The 21,868-nt window shown below is 38.5% G+C and overlaps 4 protein-coding genes, 4 non-coding genes and 1 pseudogene across 9 annotated transcripts; 3 read left to right on the forward strand and 6 right to left on the reverse strand.

The window, feature by feature from the left end:
• Positions 1–1,999: 1,999 nt before the first annotated feature.
• Positions 2,000–4,370, reverse strand: LOC137748550 (uncharacterized). The gene is made up of 3 exons (XM_068488718.2): positions 4,073–4,370; positions 2,725–2,816; positions 2,000–2,645 (listed from the first exon to the last, which is right to left on the reverse strand). Exons 1-3 carry the CDS (start codon positions 4,223–4,225, stop codon positions 2,234–2,236), a joined length of 657 nt encoding a protein of 218 aa, XP_068344819.2. The 5' UTR covers positions 4,226–4,370; the 3' UTR covers positions 2,000–2,233.
• A 2,130-nt stretch (positions 4,371–6,500) lies between these two features.
• LOC137746866 (TMV resistance protein N) lies at positions 6,501–13,532 on the forward strand. Its single transcript, XM_068486885.2, is given in 9 exon segments — positions 6,501–7,214; positions 7,347–7,428; positions 7,431–8,279; positions 8,479–8,772; positions 8,875–9,711; positions 9,812–10,663; positions 11,123–11,290; positions 11,482–12,375; positions 12,462–13,532. Coding segments are annotated over 6 exon segments (3,177 nt in total). The 5' UTR covers positions 6,501–6,681; the 3' UTR covers positions 10,394–10,663; positions 11,123–11,290; positions 11,482–12,375; positions 12,462–13,532.
• LOC137746868 (pentatricopeptide repeat-containing protein At5g25630-like) lies at positions 11,233–13,532 on the forward strand (annotated as a pseudogene). Its single transcript, XR_015959614.1, has 3 exons — positions 11,233–11,290; positions 11,482–12,375; positions 12,462–13,532. The product of XR_015959614.1 is annotated as a pentatricopeptide repeat-containing protein At5g25630-like (transcript).
• A 473-nt stretch (positions 13,533–14,005) lies between these two features.
• Positions 14,006–16,536, forward strand: LOC137746869 (chloroplast processing peptidase). The gene is made up of 5 exons (XM_068486886.2): positions 14,006–14,570; positions 15,218–15,355; positions 15,694–15,780; positions 15,924–15,991; positions 16,116–16,536. The coding sequence occupies exons 1-5, from the start codon at positions 14,082–14,084 to the stop codon at positions 16,342–16,344; spliced, it is 1,011 nt and encodes a 336-aa protein (XP_068342987.2). The 5' UTR covers positions 14,006–14,081; the 3' UTR covers positions 16,345–16,536.
• On the reverse strand, positions 16,506–19,510 carry LOC137746870 (uncharacterized). Its single transcript, XM_068486887.2, has 3 exons — positions 17,916–19,510; positions 17,178–17,363; positions 16,506–17,092 (listed from the first exon to the last, which is right to left on the reverse strand). The coding sequence occupies exons 1-3, from the start codon at positions 18,366–18,368 to the stop codon at positions 16,814–16,816; spliced, it is 918 nt and encodes a 305-aa protein (XP_068342988.2). The 5' UTR covers positions 18,369–19,510; the 3' UTR covers positions 16,506–16,813.
• Positions 19,511–20,589: 1,079 nt separating this feature from the next.
• On the reverse strand, positions 20,590–20,679 carry LOC137749113 (small nucleolar RNA Z43). Its single transcript, XR_011070182.2, has one exon. It is a non-coding gene; the product is annotated as a small nucleolar RNA Z43 (small nucleolar RNA).
• A 392-nt stretch (positions 20,680–21,071) lies between these two features.
• On the reverse strand, positions 21,072–21,160 carry LOC137749109 (small nucleolar RNA snR60/Z15/Z230/Z193/J17). The gene has a single exon (XR_011070179.2). It is a non-coding gene; the product is annotated as a small nucleolar RNA snR60/Z15/Z230/Z193/J17 (small nucleolar RNA).
• A 71-nt stretch (positions 21,161–21,231) lies between these two features.
• On the reverse strand, positions 21,232–21,313 carry LOC137749114 (small nucleolar RNA U83). The gene has a single exon (XR_011070183.2). It is a non-coding gene; the product is annotated as a small nucleolar RNA U83 (small nucleolar RNA).
• A 354-nt stretch (positions 21,314–21,667) lies between these two features.
• Positions 21,668–21,765, reverse strand: LOC137749112 (small nucleolar RNA Z43). Its single transcript, XR_011070181.1, has one exon. It is a non-coding gene; the product is annotated as a small nucleolar RNA Z43 (small nucleolar RNA).
• Between the last annotated feature and the right edge of the window lie 103 nt (positions 21,766–21,868).

Below are 21,868 nucleotides of genomic sequence, written 5' to 3' on the forward strand. Positions count from 1 at the left end.
AAAAAATATTTTGTGGTGGTGATTCATTCTCAAAGCCTATAAATAGGCTTCTCCATCAAGGTATCAAGCATCAACCAATTCACAAATACATTTCTCTACTCCCAAATTGGAAGAGAATTCCCCAAATCCTTGAAGCTTTGAAACTCCAAAGCTTCCAACCATCCAAATTCCCAAGAAAAGCCAACACACACCAAAACCAATTCACAAATACATTTCTCTACACACCAAAACCTTGAAGCCTTAAAGTTCTAAAGCTCTCAAGAAAATCCCGAAGGATCAAGAAAGTACTCTTCGTTTCTTCGTCAAATCCTCCTTCAAGATCAAGCCCCAACGGCCCTTGAAGAACTTCCACCAACTCAAGATCAAGCCCCGACGGCCCTTGAAGAAAGTGTTCATTGTTCATCAACTGTTCATCCTAAGATCAAGCCCCAACGGCCCTTTGGATCAACAACCTCAACAAATCCACACATCCAATCGTTCTTCAAGATTAAGCCCAACGCCCCTTGAAGATCCGCTCATCCATCAACCTTCAAGATCAAGCCCAAAAGCCCTTGAAGAAATCCACACAACCATTATTCAAGATCAAGCCCCGACGGCCCTTAAAGAAAGTGTTCATCCGTTCATCAACTGTTCATCCTTAGATCAAGCCCCGACGGCCCTTTGGATCAACAACTCATCCACAAACCTACACCCTACGAAGATAGAATCAGAGGACCAAATTTGAGAGAGATCGTAACCCCAAAATCATAAACACAAAAATATTATTTTGTACACGTTATTCTGGTTTCTTGTTTCAAGGAATCTTTCGTGTTCACAGTTATAACCAACAGAAATGCTTTAAAATTTTTTTGAATCCAACGGCTACCTGACTAATAGTTGTATTAAAAAAAAAAAAATTTTGATTTTTTGGGCCTTTTTTTTTTCAAATTCTTAAAAATTCTAATTTTTTTTTCCCTATAAATACCTAAACCATTTATTAAATTTAAGTTCTAATTTTTTTGGTTTTTTGGGTCAGTTACCGTTGTAGTTTTTAAATATAAATTATATTTTTTAAATTTAAGTTGGTGTTGGATTTGAATTTAAGTTGTTGAAGTTAAATTTAAATAATAAATTATGTTTGACAGTATGACCCTCAGTTGGAGATGGTTTTTTATGACAAGGCTAAAACCAGCCCTATGCCCATCTATTAGAGACGAAAACTCATGTATTATTTATTAAAATATTAATATCTTATGAGTCCAGAGGCTAAAACGAGCTGAGCAGCTCTCGGGAGATGGCCTAACGCTGCCTCCATCTCCAACGCTATCTGTAAAAAGAGCAAAATCCACTCAAAGCTTGAAGCTTTGTAAATGGCGCGAGCTGTAATCCTAGCCTCGCAAACCAGTACCCAATCATTAGTTTCCTCCATCCCAAAATACCCCTAACGACATGGAAACTCCCGTTCATGTCGCGCCAAGTTCTCTGCAAGTGCTCGTCCGCCCAAGCAGCATCAGCCTCCGCAGTCGCCGACATGGCCAAGTACAAGGAAGCTTTCGCCAGACGAATGGCCATGGCGGGACTCAAACCCCACCACCGCATCGGTCCGTTTTCCCTGTTCTCTGCAAATTATTAACTTGCTTTTTTTTCTTTCATTTTACGGGCTTAGTTTCGCTTGTTTTGCTCTCCGGATATTGGGGAGCATTGCCTTCGAACACTGCCCACGCTTAGCGACATCTGCAACATTCAAGCCAAAAGTACCACTTGGCGGAGGTCATACTTCGTTCATCTAGTCGCTGTACTTTCCAGTTCAGCGGGACATTGGAGTCGATATATGACCCCCAGCTTCAAGCCCCAATTTTGTACCGCATTAGATTATGTTGCAACATGTATTTTACCCCAGCAAGCTTCAAACCCCAAATTTCCATTGGGGAAACATTTTGTACGCTAAAAATGTATTTCTTGAGTCAATATATGATGCGTTAATCTACTTATGAAGAACACGAAGAAAAAGGCGGAAAACTGAAAACATTAAACTGTGTTTTTCATTTCCTTGTAAAAGTGTTATTGAACACATACAACTTGAAAACAATTGCATCACACTCCCATAACCCCAACATCGAAAACCAGCGGTTGGTAGTCCCAGGAGGGCTTATGATGCTTTCTGCCTAAAGCACACACTTTTTCCTCCATTTTGTACTACTCTAAACCGAAGAAGCGAAGAAAAGAACAGAAAATTGGTAGAAGCAGAAGATAATCATAATCTGCCCTGACCTCCTCGTTCCTTAACCGAAGTAAAAGATGTGAACCACTGCTTCCAAGCGGCATCCTTTTGCTGCTCGACCCATGACAAAAAGGCACTGTCCAACAGGCAAAAGATGTTTACATAGAGGAGTTGGTACCTCACAGGAACATATCGGAAATTCGCAATCTGAACAATTGGCCACACACCACCCTCCAACGCAAGGGCTGGTAGGAAATCTCTCTTCAAATCTTCCTTCACCTGAACAGAATTCTTGCCCGTGGAAAATCCCATGTAAGTGAAAAACACCAACAAATCCAAGGGGCCAAAGATAAGGCCATCCATTGCCACTTTAGCAGCAACAAACCGCGCTGACTTGGGTTGTAGGTGAAGTTTCAGCTTTATAAACTTGTCCAAGCCTTCGTACCTACAAACAAGCAATGTTATACCTTTTCCTTTTATTTTCTTATAGCCGGAGGGAAAAGAAACGATTAGGTAAAACAAACCAGAAATGGCCAACTGGTCCAACAAAGGCAAATCCAAATGTGCTTGTGATAGCTACCCGTTTCCAGTTAACCTTGAAGTCTGCGTCTGTATCCTGTTGCATGAAATATATAAATTTTCATCATATGTGCAGAGAAGGTAGTTGATGGACAAAATGCTAAACTGCTTAACTACACAGTGACTTGAAGTGAACAAACAGACACCAACAACGACTAGAACTAAAAATCAATCAGGTTCCGCTCCACAAAGTTCAGCTGCATCATTTGATGTTAAGTCCAACAGTTAACAAAGTTTGAGCAAACAAATAAGTGGAGAGAAAAAGGGATCAAGGCTTAATTAGATACAATCTACATTAAAGAACAAGATAGAAAGAGCTACATTGGAAACCCATACTTGCACATACACACGCACACGCACACGCACAGAATGATATATTTCAGTGGTACCTGAACTTCATAGTTCATTTTTCATTTTGCAAGACATAACTGAACTGAAAAGTATCTTTTCCTGCACATGATAAAAGTAGTTCCTTGACAAGCCTATCCTAGTACTTAAATACAAAAAATAATGACAGGAAAAACATATTTGAAGCAAAGTGCCAACAAGGTAGTCCTGATATTATGCACCATCTGAGCAAGACAATTATATCAAATACTAATCCGATGTCTTATTTCAGAATAAAACAATGTTTCGCTGGTAAGTCAAATATAAAAGAAGAGAATTGAATGAAACAAGGTTCCTCTATGTAGTTATAAATCAAAGGATGACCGACTGCAGGTGTGAGCAAATAGCATGGGTTGCATAGCTAAAACCAATAAGCTCATCTGCAAACGCTAGTAGATAATCTTCTAGTATCATGTCATGAAATTATCATCTCTGGTTGCGATGGCATCCATTTTCTGTAACGGAATTCATCGATTTAATTGATAAACAATTTGGCCATTACAAAAAATGAAGCCATCGCCGGTTCATAGCCATTGAATCATTCCATTATCTGCAGTCTATAGTCCATAGTATCCTTATTCTGGATGATAAATGATACACTGAAAACTGTCGAAAGTATCGAGTTCTACAAGACATAGAAACAGACCCACAATCAACGTTCTCGAATTCAGAAGAACAGATTCATGAGTTCAAACAAACAAGGTATCTACTTCTCAAAAAACAGGAAACTTCACTCTAAAACAAGTAAATAACAATTACACAAAGCAATGTAAATTACCCAACATTTTTCGAAAAACCCAACTCAAAAGGAGAAATATGCAGCTACCCAGTTCCCGAAACCAAGAAACTGAATCGAAGAAATGAAATTACAGGTTCCGGATACGAAATTAGAAAAACCCAACTCACAGAAAGGTGAAGGCGCCTTCTTGCGTTGGAGTGAGTAACGTACTGGGCGGCAATGTCGCCGACGCCCCAAAGGACGCCGGAGCTGATGACCTGGGTTTTGAGTGGGTGGAAAGAAAGGCAGTTCTGGTACCATTTCCAGAGCTTCATCATCATTTGTGGTGGCTACTGCGACTCGGTGCTCGGCGTCTGTGGGAGGAGAGACGGCAAACGGCGGAGGAGGTTGGAGGCTTTTCTTCGAAGGTAGAAGCTTTGACAACGGAGGTCCCTTTATTTGTGAACAAGTTGGTAAGACTGATCGTTTTCTTGATTTTGCCAACCGTGGAATGAGGGAGTTTGATTTATTTTTGCTAATTGTAATTTGTCTGACTTGCTAGTTGCTAATACTAAAATAGGACTTACTGATACATTCTAGTTCTTTTTTACCTGTAAGTAAGAGTTTTTATATGTGATTCTCAATACCTCATTTTACTGTAGTTAATATAGGTTGTTCAAACAAAAAAAAAACACTAAAAATTAATTTTGATAAAAATTAATAAATAAGAAGAGAGATACTACGACGTTATCAACATAACATTTTAGATGGGAGAGATCAAAACAACTTACTAAGTACAAATATATTGCCTTTTTGATATTAACGAATTTCACGATGACTAATTTGTGTTATGAAAGTCATTCTTTGAAATGATGTTCTAAACGACTCCAATAAGTTTGATACTTTACTCTAACCTTACGTACTTTTATTAAATTACAACTCGTATCAACATTTTTAATAAAGAAACAGTGATATTCTAAAGTACTTTAAGAAAAAAAATGAACACGGTGTGACAAGGTGAATATTCTATTCTAATTCATATTTAATATTTAAAGGACACTGAAAAAGGTAGAATCAAGCTCGGATATGTAAAGTTTGATATTTTCCGTCGGAATTAACTTGGCTGCCGAACATTTCAGCAACCACTTTTGCTTACACCCAATCCCATGTGGACATGTGTCCAAGTTTTGACACCCAAGATTGGGTGTAAGCAGGAATAGATGCTAAAAATTCAGCAACCAAGTCTTGTTTTTTTTTGCTTTTTCTCTTTGGTTATGGTGTTCTTTTCCGCCTTTTCTCTTTGGTTATAGTGTTGATTTTGATTGATATTTTGTTAAGCCCTTTTTTCTATTTTGTTGATTTTATTGTGGAAAAATCTTGCATAAGGAAATCTTGGATAATAGACAAGGAGAAATGACCACATAGGTTTGAACTCAAGTGGTACAAAATAAAGAAAAAAAAATGGTCCAAAAAGAGAAAGAAAAAAACACAAAAGGAGGATAATATTGTGGTCCTTGTAATTTTCAACCACTAAATAAAATAAACTATAATCCAAACTAGCTATTAACATAAATTTTTTTGTCAATTAAAAGAAGGTAAAAATACTATTTAGTAATCTATCACATAAAAAAAATAATGAGAGATAATGTAATTTCATAAAATCAAATTTTGTTGTTTTTTATGATGCTTGAACTACAAGTGATTTTTTTATATTAAAAAATAAAAAACAAAAACCTCTATTCCCGCTCTCATTCTCACGTTCCCTCCCTCCCTCCCATTTAAAAACAAACATAAGTTTTGATCAAAGACGAGTTTGAGCTATGTTATTGTTAGCCTATTGTGAGACTAAACCTACTTGTTTTCTTAGTATAGACTAGCATATGCCCCACACTTTCGTGTGTGAAAATGCTTTTTATTTTAATTTTAAAATGTGAAGGAGAGAGGGAGGAAAAAGGAATGTGGATTAGAGAGAGAAGGTTTTTTTTTATATATATATATATATATTTTTTTTTTTTAAATTAAAGGATGTTAGGACTTAGGATCACTCTTGGGTGAGGTTTTAAAAAAAAAACTGTAAAATTTAGTTTGTATGAATTTACTTTACTGCTCATGATTTTGTTTTATAGTGAAAGATAAAAATATCTTTTTATTTTCTTTTGATTAATAAAGAAAATTTTATTAATATAGTTTTAGATAATATCGTTTAGATTCAAATAAAATTAGCTATAATATTGTGGTACTAATGCAATTAAGGAAGCAGTGGAGAAAAGAATTGGGAGAGTTTGTTGCTGTCAGCCTGTCAGGGCCTCAGCTCATGGGTAGACGCCAAGTGGTAACGATTCGATTGGAGGCTGTTAATGAGCCAACAGAATATTCTTTAGATTATTTTGGTGAGGATTTTAGAAATTCATAAATTGTATTCGTTTATTGTAAATCATACGGTTAATTTTTATCAAATATTATTTATATTTATTTTTAAATAAAAATATTTAAAATAATTTCTAATAATAAAATATACAATGATATACACGATTTATAGATTCTCAGATCCGATCAGTATCCGGACTCGTGAACGAGGGCGTCACTGTTATTTTGTATTATAATATAATGGATCTATGGCGGCCGTAGTTTCCTGACTCAGTTTCTTTCCTTTGACCAAAAAAAACACTCACTCAGTTTCTCAGTTTCTTTCCTCTTCCCCCATACCGGCCGGAACTCAGTCGTTACAAACACAAATGCTGCCATTTTTTCAGTCGTGATCTGAACCACTGCCAGTGCCATAACGGTGGACACCGCAATGAGGGCCCACGGAGCCTCCTCTTCATCCTCCTCCAAGTCCAAACTTTGGAATTACGATGTGTTCTTGAGCTTCAGCGGCGTAGACACGCGCAATGGCTTCACGGGCCACCTCCACGCGGCTTTGAAAGACAGGGGATACCGGGCTTATATCGATGAGGATGATCTACAAAGAGGGGAAGAAATAAAAGAGCAACTGTTCCGGGCAATCGAAGAGCCATGGATCTGTATCATTGTGTTCTCAAAGAGGTATGCGGATTCAAGTTGGTGTCTCAACGAACTGGTGAAGATCATGGAGTGCAAATCCATGCTGGGGCGACATGTTTTGCCGATATTCTATCATGTTGAAGCTTCAGACATCAGGAAGCAGGAAGGTAGTTTAGCCCCAATATTTCGGAAGCACGAAGATGACATCCGTGAAGAAAAAGATGACAGAAAACGGGAAGCCAAGAAAGAAAGGGTAAAGCAATGGAGAGAGGCTCTTACTCAAGCTGCAAACTTGTCTGGTCTGGACCTTAAAAACACTGACAACGGGTAACCACGCATTTCATCTACGTTTTTTTATCAACAATATATATTTTCTTCTGATTGGTTAAGTCTTGCAAATAGTAAGTCACTGCAAGGCTGCACTGCCATTTGTATCTCCTTACGAATTGTGTGTTCCAGGCATGAAGCAAAGCTTATTAGGAGAATTATTGATGAAAATATCTGGGAATGGCTCCCCAGCACGAACGAATTACATGTGGCCAGGCAGCCGACGTTCGTGACATTACAAGCCAACATGGTCTGGTCTATTTGCAAGGAAAATTTGTTTCTGACATCTTACAACTTGCCAAGCCTCAGATTATTAGTAACGTTGATGCAGGGATCACTGTTATAAAACATCATCTCCAACGTAGAAGGGTACTTGTCATTATTGACAATGTAGATAAGTTTGACCAACTAAATGCAATTGCTGGGAGTCGTGATTGGTTTGGTCCGGGAAGTAGAGTTATCATTACAACAAGGGATGAACACTTACTAAAGCTACTAAAAGTGGATAAGATATATCCAGCTCAAAAAATGAATGAAAAGGAAGCTCTTGAGCTCTTTAGTTGGCATGCTTTTGAGAATCGTTGTCCAGATGAAGGATATTATGAACTGTCAAAGAAGGTAGTTTCTTATTGTGGAGGTTTGCCACTAGCACTACAAGTCTTAGGCTCTTTACTAATTGACAGAGGCCAAGCTGAGTGGAAAAACCAATTGGAGAAACTGAAGACGATACCTGAGGAAGAAATTCTAGAAAAACTCAGAATAAGCTTTCGTGGGCTAGATGTTCAACAGAAGGCTATATTTCTTGATATATCTTGTTACTTTGTTGGAATGGACAAGGACTATGTCGCAAAAATATTAGATGGATGTGGCTTTTCTGCAACAATAGGTATAAGCATCCTCCGTGAACGGTCGCTTGTAACTGTTGAAGAAAACAATTTGATGATGCACGATTTGCTTCAAGAAATGGGCAGGGTAATCATTTATGAAGAATTCCCTGGTCACCCTGAAAAATGTAGTAGATTGTGGAATCCCCAAGTGGTAACCGAAGTATTGACAAATAAATCTGTAAGTTCACTTCCAATAAAACTTTGGATTTATGCACCGTACAAGAAAAGCATTACACATTATACCACGAATGTCTATGTACATTAAACAACATTTATGTGTAAATATATGTATTTGCATTAAGAAGCTCAATTAGCAAAATTACGTAAAATATATGCAAATAATCCTTTTCTTACCCAGTATAACGTGTTGTTGACAGGGAACTGAAGACGTTGAAGGGCTTGCTCTAGATTTCCCTCATCTTTCGGTACAAAGCTCTAACAAGTCCAGTTTCAGTACAGAAGCATTTGCCAATATGAAGAAACTGAGATTGCTTCAGCTCAACAACGTGCAGCTCAATGGAAAGTACAAACATCTTCCCAAAGGGTTAATATGGTTGTGCTGGCATGGATTCCCTTTAAAGTCCATACCAGATGACTTTCTTAATCAACCAAGACTAGTTGTTTTAGACATGCAGTTTAGCCAACTGCTACAAGTTTGGGAGGGTTCCAAGGTATAATCAATTATTTATTATTATTATTATTATTTTTTTTTTTTTTTATGAGATCTTTCTTTTGGATATTAATTTCAATTTGTCTTTGTTTTTATGCAACAGTCGCTTCAGAAATTGAAAAGCATTGATCTCAGTTTTTCTGATTACCTAAAAAAATCACCAGACTTTTCACAACTCCCAAATCTTGAAGAATTGATATTGGAAGGTTGTGTGAGTTTGTATGAGATTCACCCCTCCATTGGTCATCTTGAAAGACTGTCTTTGGTAAACCTGAATGAATGCGAAATGCTTTGTTCACTTCCAGGGGAATTCTACAAGTCAAAATCTGTTGAGACTCTTCGGCTCACTGGCTGTTGGAGATTCAAAGAACTGCCTGACTGCTTAGGGGAGATGGTATCATTGAGAATATTTGAAGCAGAGGATACAGCCATAAGACAAGTACCACCTTCAATAGTAAGATTGAAGAACCTCACTTCTTTATCTCTACGGGATGTTCATGTGCCCCATTCGTTATATGGCTTAAACTCTTTAAGAGAATTAGAACTGTCATGCTGCAATTTAACTGATGATGCACTCCCTAAGGATTTTGGGAGTCTAATTTCTTTACAATATTTGGATCTTCAAGAGAATGATTTTTGTACCCTACCGAGCATCAGCGGTCTTTCAAAGCTTGAAACATTGAGGTTAAATGATTGCAGAAATCTTCATACAGTAACTGATTTACCAACAAATTTGAAATTTCTGTATGCGTTTGGTTGCCCAGCATTGGAAACAGTGACAGATTTTTCGGAAATGTCAAATATGAGAGAACTGAAAGTAAGTGATTCACCCAAACTCACTGAGGTTCCAGGCTTGGATAAGTCCTTAAACTCCATGACAATGATTGATATGCAATGGTGCACCAATCTCACAGCTGACTTTGGAAAGAACATCCTACAGGTCTCTCTCTCTCTCTCTAAATTATCTTTCTGTAACACGCTCACACACTCAAAAGCACATGTACATGTATCTGTGTATGACAGTTGCATTGTATATATAGGGATGGACTTCTTGCGGACTTGGTGGCATTTTCCTTCATGGAAATCATGTTCCTGATTGGTTTGAGTTTGTCAATGAGGGCAATAAAGTCGGTTTCGATATTCCCCCGAGTGATGGTCGTAAGTTTGAAGGGCTGACTCTGTTCTGCTTTTATCGTTCAGGCAGTAGTTTTGATTGTCATCTTCCTCTTGCCATTACTGTTATAAATACTACCAAGCGTACTGAGTTGCGAGCCTGCATAGGTAGAGGAGATTGGGAGGATTCTCGGATAACATGTGGCGAACCTGAGGCCTATTACCTTTGGCAGGGACAAATATCAAACTTGAAGCTCAATTTGCAAGGCGGGGATAAAGTTGATATTATTTTTGTGGCGGATTCCGATTTTTCGGGTACAATAAAGAGAACAGGGGTTAATCTAGTATGGGACAAACCTCTGAAGGAAAATATGCATGATTTGGATCGTGCTGGTTATGTTTTTGACCCACATCCAGCTCAGTTCTATGATGGGCCATCTGATAATCATCCCAGTAATCGAATGAGAATTACTACAGATGACAGAAACAGAAAAAGGCAAAAATTTTGAAGACAAAAAAGCATCTGTCATCTGTCTAGAGATTGATCCACACCTGGATCGGCTCTATGGTGAGGCACGAACAAGGCGGTATGCATCGTCATCATCAGGCTCATCCTCATCATCACATATCTGAGTTCCTGGACTACAGATCACTGTAACATTCATCATCAGCCTCTTTTGTTTTGAATTTTGAAGATATATTGCACCTAGAAACATTTCAACATCTGCCACTGTCGGCTCCACCTCTTTCTCCAACCTCTACCACTGTCAGCTCAATAGGTAGATATCCTTACCACCCAGGCAGCTTAATTCATTAAGTTAATTGGATTTTTAAGCATGTAATTTTGGTCTAAATTTTGTAGCTTTGAAGTTTACTGAACTTAACTGCTGTGTAAAATGCCCAAGTTGTACTCTTTAAGTGTGTTTTTAAGCATTGGTTATGATAACTGTGATGGTTTCCACAAACCCATTTGATTGCATGAAGATTTGATTTGAAAGATGTGGGTTGGGATGTTTTCTAATTTGGGCGAGATTCTTTTCCCTCATTTTTATGTTTTCTTTTGATACGAGCGATATTGGGAAAGCAGGGAATTGAAGAGGGGACCTTGGGTTGTTCAGAGACGAATGCTGTTAACCAACCGAGCTAAAATCTATTACGGAGAAATTGAGATTTCGAATTTAAGACTTGATAAATTTCTGATATACTGAATGTACATGCCTCAAATTTGTCCATTGCAGGTATGCACTGGAAGTCAAAATCTGAATTTAATCAAGAAAGTTACATGTGAAATTGAGGAAGGAGTGGAGAAAAGAATTGGGAGAGTTTGGTGCTGTTAGGGGCTCAGCTCATGGGTAGACGCCAAGAGGTAACAATTCCATTTGGGCAACAAATCATCTGTACTCGCGGTATGCAGCGTACATAATTTTACGGTTCAATGATCAATGTGCATTCTGTATCTTCCTTAATCTGCATTACTTGTACTAATTAGACTGACAATGCGTTGCTCTTTCATTAACCTTTGTACATAGGCGTAGTTTATACGTGTGTGTGGTTAAGCATGGTAAATGGCCTAATTCTGATCGTTGTGACTACTTAGGAGCCACATTTGCGCAAGAAGGGATCAACTCCGGTAGATTCAGGAATCCAATCCCGCTGCCTAGGGTGTTTGGGCAAGAGCAGTTGTCAAGTAGTGCGTTCAAGAACGAAACTGATGAATGTTTTGATTGAAAAAAAGGAAGCCTCATGAGGCCCATTCCGTTTTCAAGAGTTTAGCGGAAGAAGGACACAGGCCAACTCTTATAACCTACACAACTCTAGTAGCTGCTTTGACAGGCCAGAGGCGTTTCAAGTCTATTCCCTCGCTCCTCTCTAGTGGAGAGAATGGTACGAAGCCCGATTCATTACTTTTTAATGCCATGGTCAATGCTTCCTCTGAATCTGGAAATATCAACGATGCCATGAAAATCTTTCAGAAAATGGAGAAGAGTGGATGTAAGCCCACAACCAGCATTTTTAACACTCTTATCAAAGGATATGGAATTGCTGGTAAACCTGAAGAATCTTTAAAACTGCTACAGCTTATGTTGCAGGATGAGAATACAAAACAAAATGACAGGACGTATAAAATTATTGTTAGATCCTGTGTAGCGAGGGGAAAATGAATCAAGCCTGGAATGTGGTGTATAAGATGGTTGCATCTGGTATTCAACCCGATGTAGCCACTTACAACACGTTGACAAGGGCTTACTCCAAGAGTGGAGAGACATATATGGCTGAAAGGCTGATGTTCGTGACGCAGAACAACAAAGTGCACCCCAACAAGCGAACTTGTGGCATCATTGTAAATGGCTAATGTAAAGAAGGTAGCATGACAGATGCCTAGAGGTTTGTATACAGAATGAAGGATCTCGGGATGCAGCCAAATCTTGTTGTTTTTAACTCTCTTATCAAAGGATTTCTGGACATTACTGACACTGATGGAGTTGACGAGGTGAGTTTTTACCTTCAATGCTTTAGCACTTAGTTCCTCAAATTTCTCACAAAAAATTTACTTACACAAAGAGCTTAACTTCACAGGTACTAATGTCGATGGAAGAATTTGGGATGAAACTGGATGTAATAACATTTAGCACCATAATGGATGGATGGAGCTCAGAAGGACTCATGGAAAAATCAAAAATGCCAGGAGGTCTTCAATGACATGATAAAATCTGACAGAGAACCCAACATCCATGCATTCAGCATTCTTGCAAAAGCTTATGTGTGTGCCGGTGAGCCTGGGAAGGACAAATCACTTATGACATCCATGGGAAAAGTATGGCATGCACCCGAATGTTGTAATCTTCACAACCATCATAAACGGGTGGTGCACTGCTGAAAATGTGCGAAGTGCGAATCCCCTGAATTTGAAATTTTTTGAGACTCTTATATGGGGATATGGAGAAGCTAAGCAACCGTGGAAAGCCGAAGACTTACTCCATATAATGGAAGAGAAGGGTGTTCTTCCTCAGAAGAGAACTATCCAGCTTGTGGCTGAAGCGTGGCGCTCAATAGGTTTAGTGATCGAAGCCATGAGAGTCTCAAATGATTCGGAGTAGAAAGTAGGAGGGACAAGGTACCTGAGCAGAGCTTGGAGATGACTTAAGTACTCTTATCCTAATGTTTTACAGATACCTAGAGTAGTAGTTTCTGACACCGGCAGATCTGCTGCCAGTATACGAGGTCATATGATTTCAAGAGGATTTGGGTTTTCAGCTGAAAGTATGCAGCACAATGCTGCTAAAACCATGTGTCTTAGCATGCTACATCGTCTACGTTTAGAGTGCAGCAGCCACTGTTTATATGAGGAGGCAGTTTCAGTGTCGAGTTGGGATGTTCAGGCATTTTGTAAATACACGTCCGGTGGTGTAAATATGTAAACGAGGAAACAAGGGCGGTCACGGTGATCAGCGAGCAGAAGGATTCCTTGGTTCTGACTCTTGAATTCAAAAGTGGTGATGATTCTTTTGATCCTTTTGGTGTTGCTGATCAATTGTGCAAGTTAAAGTGTTCTGAAATTGTGTAATTTGCTACATGAATTGTGTAACATATACTATATGTGTTCATAATTCAAGGCTAAAAAATCTACATCTGGATGTCCAAATGCAACCTAGAGCCTTACTGAACAAAAGATACTACAAAACCAATCGACCCACGTAACAAAAGAAAAGACAACATGTCCAAACTTACCCCAATTGGTTAGAGCAGTGTGTTTTTTCGTTTGCTATTAAGTTAGGTCTCTTGATTTGGCTTTAATTTATTCATTTAATTTGTGATTGTATATAAAAGTGTGCAGAAAGTAAAAAATGATAAGTTAAACTAAGGGGTGTGCTATCCACACATCAATTTTTACTTCTTACATATCATTTGCTAATTTTTGTTAATTGATTTTCTTTAATTCATCCGATCCGACGGTGGAAAATTAAAAAAAATGTTAGAAGTAAAAATGGGTGCTGGATTGGGGTCAACACTTGTTTTACTGTTTTACACCCCAGTAGGACCCACAAACAAGACAAGAGCCAATCATGCACAGGTAGCTGGATCAAAATTTTCCACCCGAAACAGATAAAATTCCAAACAAGAGAGAGAAGTTACCCAAAAGCTACAAAATTTGCGGAGACTGAATTGAACGCATATCTTAGCTTGAACCAAAGAGAGATGCTCTCTCTACATGTCTTCCCTCCATCACCTTCCCTCCAAAACCCTAACTTCAACCCTACCCACTTCTCCACCCCAATCCAAACCCCTAATTTCACTGTCCTCAGTCTCCACTCAATTCCGAAAACCCACTTCAAAGCCCAGAACTTTCTACGATTTAAGCTCCCTAATTGTAAAACCCAGCTCAGAAAACTTTCTTGCAATGCTCTGAAAGACACCGGCGATGAAACGAAGCCGGTTTTGGGCAGTGGGGGTGGCGATGGTGGCGGAGGAGGCGGTGGTGATGACGGAGGGGATGATGAGCAGGTGGAGAAAAAGAGTGGGCCTTTTCCGGAATGGTTCAGTATCACTACCGACGATGCGAAGACGGTTTTTGCGGCGATTGCAGTGTCGCTTGCGTTTCGGAGTTTCGTAGCTGAGCCGAGGTTCATTCCTTCGTTGTCAATGTATCCGACCTTGGATGTGGGAGATCGAATTGTAGCAGAAAAGGTCAGATTTTTATTTATTTTTTCTGGTGATTATATTGCTTATGCTGTATGGTTTCTGTTTGCTGAGGTTTGAAACGTATTGATTTCGCTTTAGAAGTCGTAATTGTAATGGCAACATTGCTGCTTAGCTACATTTTTAGATGAAGCTTATGTTTGAAGTTAATTAGTGATTATAATTCGGATTTCGGAAATTAGAATTTGGATGGAGCCATTGAATTCGAATGACCAGTTTACGCATCGGTCTTGTATTACCCGCGGGGGGGGGGGGGGGAATGGAGTTACCATTTTCTTGAAATGCAATGGTTGAGAGGTTGAGGTTACAGAGAAGGATGATGAAGAAGGGGATGACAGATGAAGATTGAACTTTCGGGGGACGAGGCTTCGCAAGAAAAAAATCTTTCGGGGCACAAAATTAGAATGAGTGGTAGACAATTGAGGAGATAGTGGAAATGCATTTTATACATAGTGAGAGATTTCTCATAATTTCAAACTCAATTGATCAGATTTGTGTGCGCTTGTATGACCACTGATCTGGGTAAAGTCTTATGAGAGTTGCTTTGTCTATAGTTTGTGATGTTATTTTGTTTGACATTTAATGATAAGTTGTCGAATATTTACCTGACGGACTCTTCCTCTTAACATTGTCAGGTTTCATATTATTTCAGAAAGCCATGTGCCAATGATGTAGTTATCTTTAAAAGTCCACCAGTCCTTCAACAAGTAGGATATACTGACTATGATGTCTTCATTAAACGAGTTGTTGCCAAGGAAGGTGATACTGTAGAGGTGAGACTAGCACTTTTGCATGTCATAAATTTCGTGACGTTACTTTTTTGTTTCATAATTCTTGCTACACTTAATTATATCCCGATGTCAACCAAGAGGTTGATCGGACCAATATACCTTGCCATGTCTACTGTGAGACGTGAAATCTCAATAAGTTTTGTTTAGAACGAGTAATATGACAATCTAGATATTAAAATTTAATTCTGGTTTGCTTTGAAAGTTCATAGATTTATACTAATACAGCGACGGTTTCTATATGTCTGTCAAGAAAGTTGTCTTGTATCTATCAATATCTGAATTTTAGGAACCTAACTACAAAAAACGATGACTGATTGCAGGTACGCAATGGGAAGCTCATAGTTAATGGAGTGGAGAGAGATGAAAAATTCATCCTTGAACCACCTGCTTATGATATGACCCCTATTGTAAGAATTATGTTATGACATTTACGTTCTTTTATTTATTTATTTGAGGGGATGTGGTGGTTTCCACGTTTTAGATCTTTTCTAGAAGAATGTTACCTAGAGAGTTAACTTTGCATCTTTTTCTTCGTGTTTATGTTGCACAGCGTGTGCCCGAGAACTCAGTTTTCGTGATGGGTGACAATCGAAACAACAGCTACGACTCACACGTATGGTAATGTTTCTAAAACCCAAGTGCAGAATTGCGAGATATGTTTAGTTTCAAGAACTTCGATTTACTTTTTATCTTTTAGTTCCTCCTCCTGTTGATTGATCGTTCAAGTTGTGAAAATGTTTAGGGGTCCATTGCCAACCAAGAATATTTTAGGAAGATCCCTGTTTCGGTATTGGCCACCAAAAAGGATCGGTCCCACGGTTCTTGAGACTGGCTGTGCTGCTGATAAGCCGGAGAGTGTTCCAGCGTCTCAGCAAAAGGAAGGTCAGGAGAGCATTCCAGCGTCTCAGGTAAAGGAAGGTCAGGAGAGCATTCCAGCGTCTCAGCTAAAGGAAGGTGTATCATTGAATTAGTAACCATATGAAGTTTCTTCTGGCGCTTTATTTGAAATTGTTTCATTTTTTGCCTTCGACCTTATGTAACATCTCTGTTCTAAGGAAACATGCATACGGGCAAATTTTTGGAAGGCCCTAGTTCTTCATAGTTATTGACATTGTACATTGCAAAGCGACGCTCGATTTAAGTAACTTATTCTCATTTCAAAATCTGCTCACTCTAGCTTTACTTTCAACATACATAAACGAGTAACTTGGAAACAAAAACTACTGTCATGTAAGATGGATATCGTCGATCCAACTAGTATAATCACTCTGCAGAAATTTGCGAAATGTTGCATGACAAGATGAAGCTTATTAACTAGGAAGAAGGCATACAATAACACTTCACACCATCACACAACGATAACCACGATAACTGTAATAAAAATGTGCTCGTTCCATGAAAAAACTCCGCCAGCAAGATGGAGAGATTCGCCTTCGGTACTCATTTATAAGTACATGAACTCGTTGTTAACTTGATGGGTTTGGTATTATGAGAGCCGACTTCCATGGTGCAAGATATATGCCTTCGGTGCTTTGATCTCACCAGCTTCCCCACCACATTCCCTCGCGACCGGACTTCAAACACCAGCATCATGGGAACTCCTCCGTTGTTATCAGCTACCGCTAAGCTTGCCCCAGCCCCGTATAAAGGAACCTTGATCCCTTGGAGGTTCACGGTCACAGTCCGGTAGCTCTTTCTCGGTTGATAGTATTTCTTCAACTGCATTGAATTTGCTACCAATAAGCACAAGGTGAAGAAAGTAGAGCAGCTTCTCAAATCACACCCTGAATGTATGAATTCTTACCTGACCAGTTGCAACTGCAATCTCTGAATACATTAGTTTAACCGGCGTGGCGCTGACATGGATACCGAAGAAGGTAGCGGGGTTGTACACAGTCATCCTCACTGAACAGTTCATTGTCAGCATCTTTGTAGGCACGCCAGTCATGTCCGATCCTTCACCGAAATAAAAGTTATGCACAACCAAGCTCTGTAGGAAAAGGGTTTTGAAAACACTTCAGTTAAAGGTCATTTGAAACATAAATAGTTACCAATAGAAAGTAAAATCAGCAAAAAAAATAAAATAAAAAAGAAAGTGATTTATATACGTCATTTTTCTTCTCATGCCCATTCGTCTTTGATTTTAGTCATTGAATTAAATAAATCAAGAAACATAAATAAACAGCGGTGTACACAAAGACAAAAAGGATTGTCCGGAAATCATTTTCTAATAAAATCTTTGGCTCTGTAAACCAATCGTATTTTCCATTGAATATATATATATATATATCTCATCTTTCATCTCTCTCTAATCTCTTATCATGTATGAAAAAGATAGACACGAGATAATATATCACGGGAAAAATTACCTAACGAAGAGAGTTTACTAAATTAGGATTAGAAAACTAATCACACATTCGCAAAAGATTACTTTACTCAAAAATCAATAAAATAATCCAAAATGCATCACCAAACCCCCCAAACAATAAAGAATTAGAAAAGCCAAAATTCAAATTTGCCGAACTTTAATTAACCAACGTACCTTAACATCAACCCTTGCTCTGTACGGCCTGCTAGCCCCCCAAAGAATCAAGCAAAAAACAGAGAAAATCACAACAAATCCGAACAGAGCAACACAAATCTGGCATCTCCTGGAAACTCCTTTGTTCCCATAAAGCCCTCCGTAGTCGCCTTCCTCCTCGATCACATTGCACTCTGGCCACCCCTTCTCGTTGCGCTTCCGGCCCCCCTTCTGGCCGGAATTGGAGGACCGAAAAGTACCCGAGACCCGGCTGGCGGAGGAGGCCCGGGAGTGGCGGCTGTAGGAGGGGTGCGAGGGGGATTCCATGGGGCTGCTGGCTTGCATTGTGGAGAATTTATCACCATCGTTGGAGTCCCTGGAGGGGCTTTGAACGTAGTACAGCGGGCGCTTGGGTGATCTGGGTGATGATGGGGATAGGCTTGTCATGTCTGAGTCGGATTTCGCGTGCATCATAATTACTGTAGGGGTGCAGTATTTAATGTGTGAAGATACTAGTTTTGCTTAGAACGCAGTTGGAAATTTTGAAGCTATTTTGGTTAATTTGATTTGGGTTTTGTGGGGATTGCTTGGATTTTGATTAAACAGAGGAAAATCCCAGAATTGGTGAAAGATGATGAAACTGATCAGACCCAGTCGGGGATTTTGAAGCTTTTTGGAAATTTGAGTTGGATTTTGTGAATTGATTAAATGAGAACAGAGGAAAAAATGCCAAAATTGGAAAGAGGATGAAGAGCAGCTGAGCAAATGGAAGAGAAAATTTCAGTCTGTGAGCTCGGGAACAGAGATTTTGGTATTAAAAAAAAAATGCTGAATTTGATTAGACCCGGATGGACAGTTTGAAGGTCTTTTGGAAATTGGATTTGGGTTTTGAATGAAACAGAGAAAAATTACCAGAATTGGAAAGAAGACAAACAGCAAACTGATCAAATTAAACAGAAAAAATTGAATCTTTAAGCTCAGAAACTGAATTCGATTAGACCCAGATGGAAATTTCGAACTTTTTTAGGAAAATTGATCTGGGTTTTGGCGAGATTGCTCGGAAATCAACTGCGTTGGTGGCAAAACACAGAACATGGCAGAATTAGAAGGAAGATGAAAGAGCATAAATTGAACAGAAAAGTACGTGCCTTTGGTGGTTCAGAAACTTCGGACAGTCGGTGTGTTATCCTCTCTCTCTCTCTCTCTCTCTCTCTCTCTAGAGTGGCGTTTTCGTGAATTGGAGTGAGCACACAGAGAAAAGCAGAGCACTGAGACAATACTGCAGAATCATCATTTTTTTTTGTTGGCCAGTCAGAGAGAGTGAGAGACAGACGGAGTTGGAGTGGAAGGAGTCAGAGGAATGTTGGCTTAGATATAGCAAGGGTTTGGATTTAGGTTGGGTGTCGGCAGTTTCTCACTCTTCCCGTTACCCGCGTTGCCCATGTGAATTTTGACGGGTTAGTAGTGTAGCTGCGTTACGTTTGGCGCGCGCGATAGCGACGTTGTCACGGTGGCGGGTACTGATTGACGCCTGATTTTGGTTGAAGATTTTTGGGTTAGATTAACACTTGTAAACGCATTCACCACTCCAAAATATACAATAGATGAGTTTAGTTTGAAACTCGTTACAACTGACTATTAACTTCGAAGGTAAAAGCTTTCATAATACGATACAAGATTCCATCAATAATATATGTAGTTTATCTCTATATTATTGAGAAGATAAATTGTCACATAATCGGTGCATCTATAGTATAATTTATTAAAAAGGTGATTCATACTCTTGCGTTTTTTTTTTCTTTTTTTTTTTTTTTGGTTTCATAAGAAATCCATTCATTTGTAACCATGTAAGGAGGTTTTCAAACCCAGATGGAGAGAGATAGCGTCGACAATTAACATTCCGTTCTTGCATTAAATCCATATATACAAGACATGCCACTTTAAAGAAAAAGCCAACTTTATTAACAATAAATTACAATGAGCAATGAAGGACAACAATTAACATGCCTACAATCTGAATCATAATGTTTAATGGGTAATACAATAAGCATACATTATTGAGCACTTTGACCAAACACCATCTATGCTACAAGCCTTAGAAAAGTAATAATACTTTTTAATTTGATCCATTTGGTGGTTGTGAATTTTATTCAAGTGTAAAATATTTTTTCCCTTTTTTCCATTAATCATCCATTTTTATCTTAAAAAAGTAATAATACTTTGAATTCCTCTTATTCAGTATATTAACACAATATAAATAATACAGTCATTAGTCCGATATTGCATTAAACACCACACTAATTTAGTCAATACTATTTGGTGGCTATTTATACTATCCGACTGAAATAATTTGTACTGAGATAGTCAGTATAGTCCGAGCTTGGAGGCCTAAGCATACATTCGTGAGCACTTTGAACCAACAACACCTATGCTCCAAGCCTTAGAACAATAGCATAACCAGCTAAAAACTGACGAGTGATTCATATGGGGGAGCTCAACAAGTGATTTCACACGGCCGGAGAGCCTCGATCATCATGAGACTAATTCAACAACGGTTCACCGATTATCCATACCATCACCTGCGAGAAAATAATCCAACAAGCCGAGACCACAAATAACACTTACATAAAATTATAAACGAACACTAGATATAGAGAAGATTGCTGTTGAAGCGGCATATGCTTAGAGAATTTATGGACTCGGACAACTGATGCAATATCACAGTGGTCGGCAAGGCCAATGAGGCCATTACGACGAGAGACCAAAATACAAATCATCACAGTCCAGTCAGATTCGTCGTATGACGAATCCGTGTTGCCGTAGGTAGTATGAGATAGTTGACAAACAAAATAACAAATCAAGGTATATATTGTAGGGGGTTTTATAAAATGAAAATTTTAACGATACATTCTTAGTACTATTTATTTTTAACGTTAAAGACATTTTTCTTCTAAAAAGTTATTCCTGAACGGTGCAAAATCAATAATTCAACAAGATCATGCACCGCCCAAAACCCGCTGCAGCAATCCCGAACGTAATTCATCACAGAACATCTGCATTATCTACCACATTCGGCAAACAATGCAAAAACAAAAGGGAAACTTTTGATTGGCAGTAAAAAGCACAATTTGGACACAAAAAACCAAGTTTACAACACAAAATTAGAGAAAGAAACAGAAGGGTCGTCAGATAGGAGCGAAAGACATGAAAATTGCTTAATCACAGAGATTCAGTTGAACTATGCGTCAAATCATCACACGACCCTATTACTTATAATCGATAAGATAATCTACGCTAAATTCATAAAAAGCATGTTACTATTTTAAGAAAAGAGATCAGCCTCAGAAGGAAGGCAGTAGGTGTTTATGTAATCACAGATTATCATAGATTACACGAAAACCGTACTATCGTCATTGGCAGCTGAGCTCAAATCCTAAATCATGTTCATTTTTTTGCGAAACAATTTGGTGGGTATCTTCAGAAATCCAAACCCAGAAAAATTCAAAAAATAAAAATAAAAAGGGTAAAAATTTAATGTTCCTAAAGTTTGGAAAAAATTATTATCAGCCTCATAGAGAAGATTAGTTTGTTCCACATAGTGTAATTCAGACATATGCTTGTCTAAATATTTAATTTAATCATCGGCTGACAAAAAAAAAACCCAAAAAATACAGAACTTATGCTTAGCTAAAAGCGATTAAGTACGATAGAACCCTAATTCGAAACAAATCAAGAACAAACAGCTTTTGAATTTTGGGAAATTAGATTAAAAGAGACTCAGAATATGGGTGGTGATATAGCAGGATGGTCGGCAAGGCCTTAACGGCCGTTACGACGAACGAGACCTTATATCAATGAATCGTCATTGCCCCAAAATTTGAAATCGAAACTTGAAAAAGCGAAAACAGAGAGAGAAAAATGGCGACGAAAGAAGTTTAAAAACCCTAATTCCTGAGGAGCTCGAAACCCTAAGC

Source organism: Pyrus communis, chromosome 2 (genome assembly GCF_041283825.1).
Source record: "Pyrus communis isolate YQ-2024b chromosome 2, ASM4128382v1, whole genome shotgun sequence".
In the NCBI taxonomy this organism is placed as follows: Eukaryota; Viridiplantae; Streptophyta; class Magnoliopsida; order Rosales; family Rosaceae; genus Pyrus; species Pyrus communis.

Bases quoted from the DNA above. Each gene is read 5' to 3' on its own strand.
- LOC137748550 (XM_068488718.2), bottom strand. From the start codon at position 4,225: ATGATGATGAAGCTCTGGAAATGGTACCAGAACTGCCTTTCTTTCCAC. The intron at 2,817-4,072 runs GTGAGTTGGGTT...TTCATGCAACAG, and splicing joins GAAGGCGCCTTCACCTTTCT to GATACAGACGCAGACTTCAA. The intron at 2,646-2,724 runs GTTTGTTTTACC...GCTTGTTTGTAG, and splicing joins GGACCAGTTGGCCATTTCTG to GTACGAAGGCTTGGACAAGT.
- LOC137746869 (XM_068486886.2), top strand. From the start codon at position 14,082: ATGCTCTCTCTACATGTCTTCCCTCCATCACCTTCCCTCCAAAACCCT. The intron at 15,781-15,923 runs GTAAGAATTATG...TATGTTGCACAG, and splicing joins CTTATGATATGACCCCTATT to CGTGTGCCCGAGAACTCAGT. The intron at 15,992-16,115 runs GTAATGTTTCTA...GAAAATGTTTAG, and splicing joins AGCTACGACTCACACGTATG to GGGTCCATTGCCAACCAAGA.
- LOC137746870 (XM_068486887.2), bottom strand. From the start codon at position 18,368: ATGATGCACGCGAAATCCGACTCAGACATGACAAGCCTATCCCCATCA. The intron at 17,364-17,915 runs GTACGTTGGTTA...CTTTTCCTACAG, and splicing joins GAGCAAGGGTTGATGTTAAG to AGCTTGGTTGTGCATAACTT. The intron at 17,093-17,177 runs GTAAGAATTCAT...AATTCAATGCAG, and splicing joins TTGCAGTTGCAACTGGTCAG to TTGAAGAAATACTATCAACC.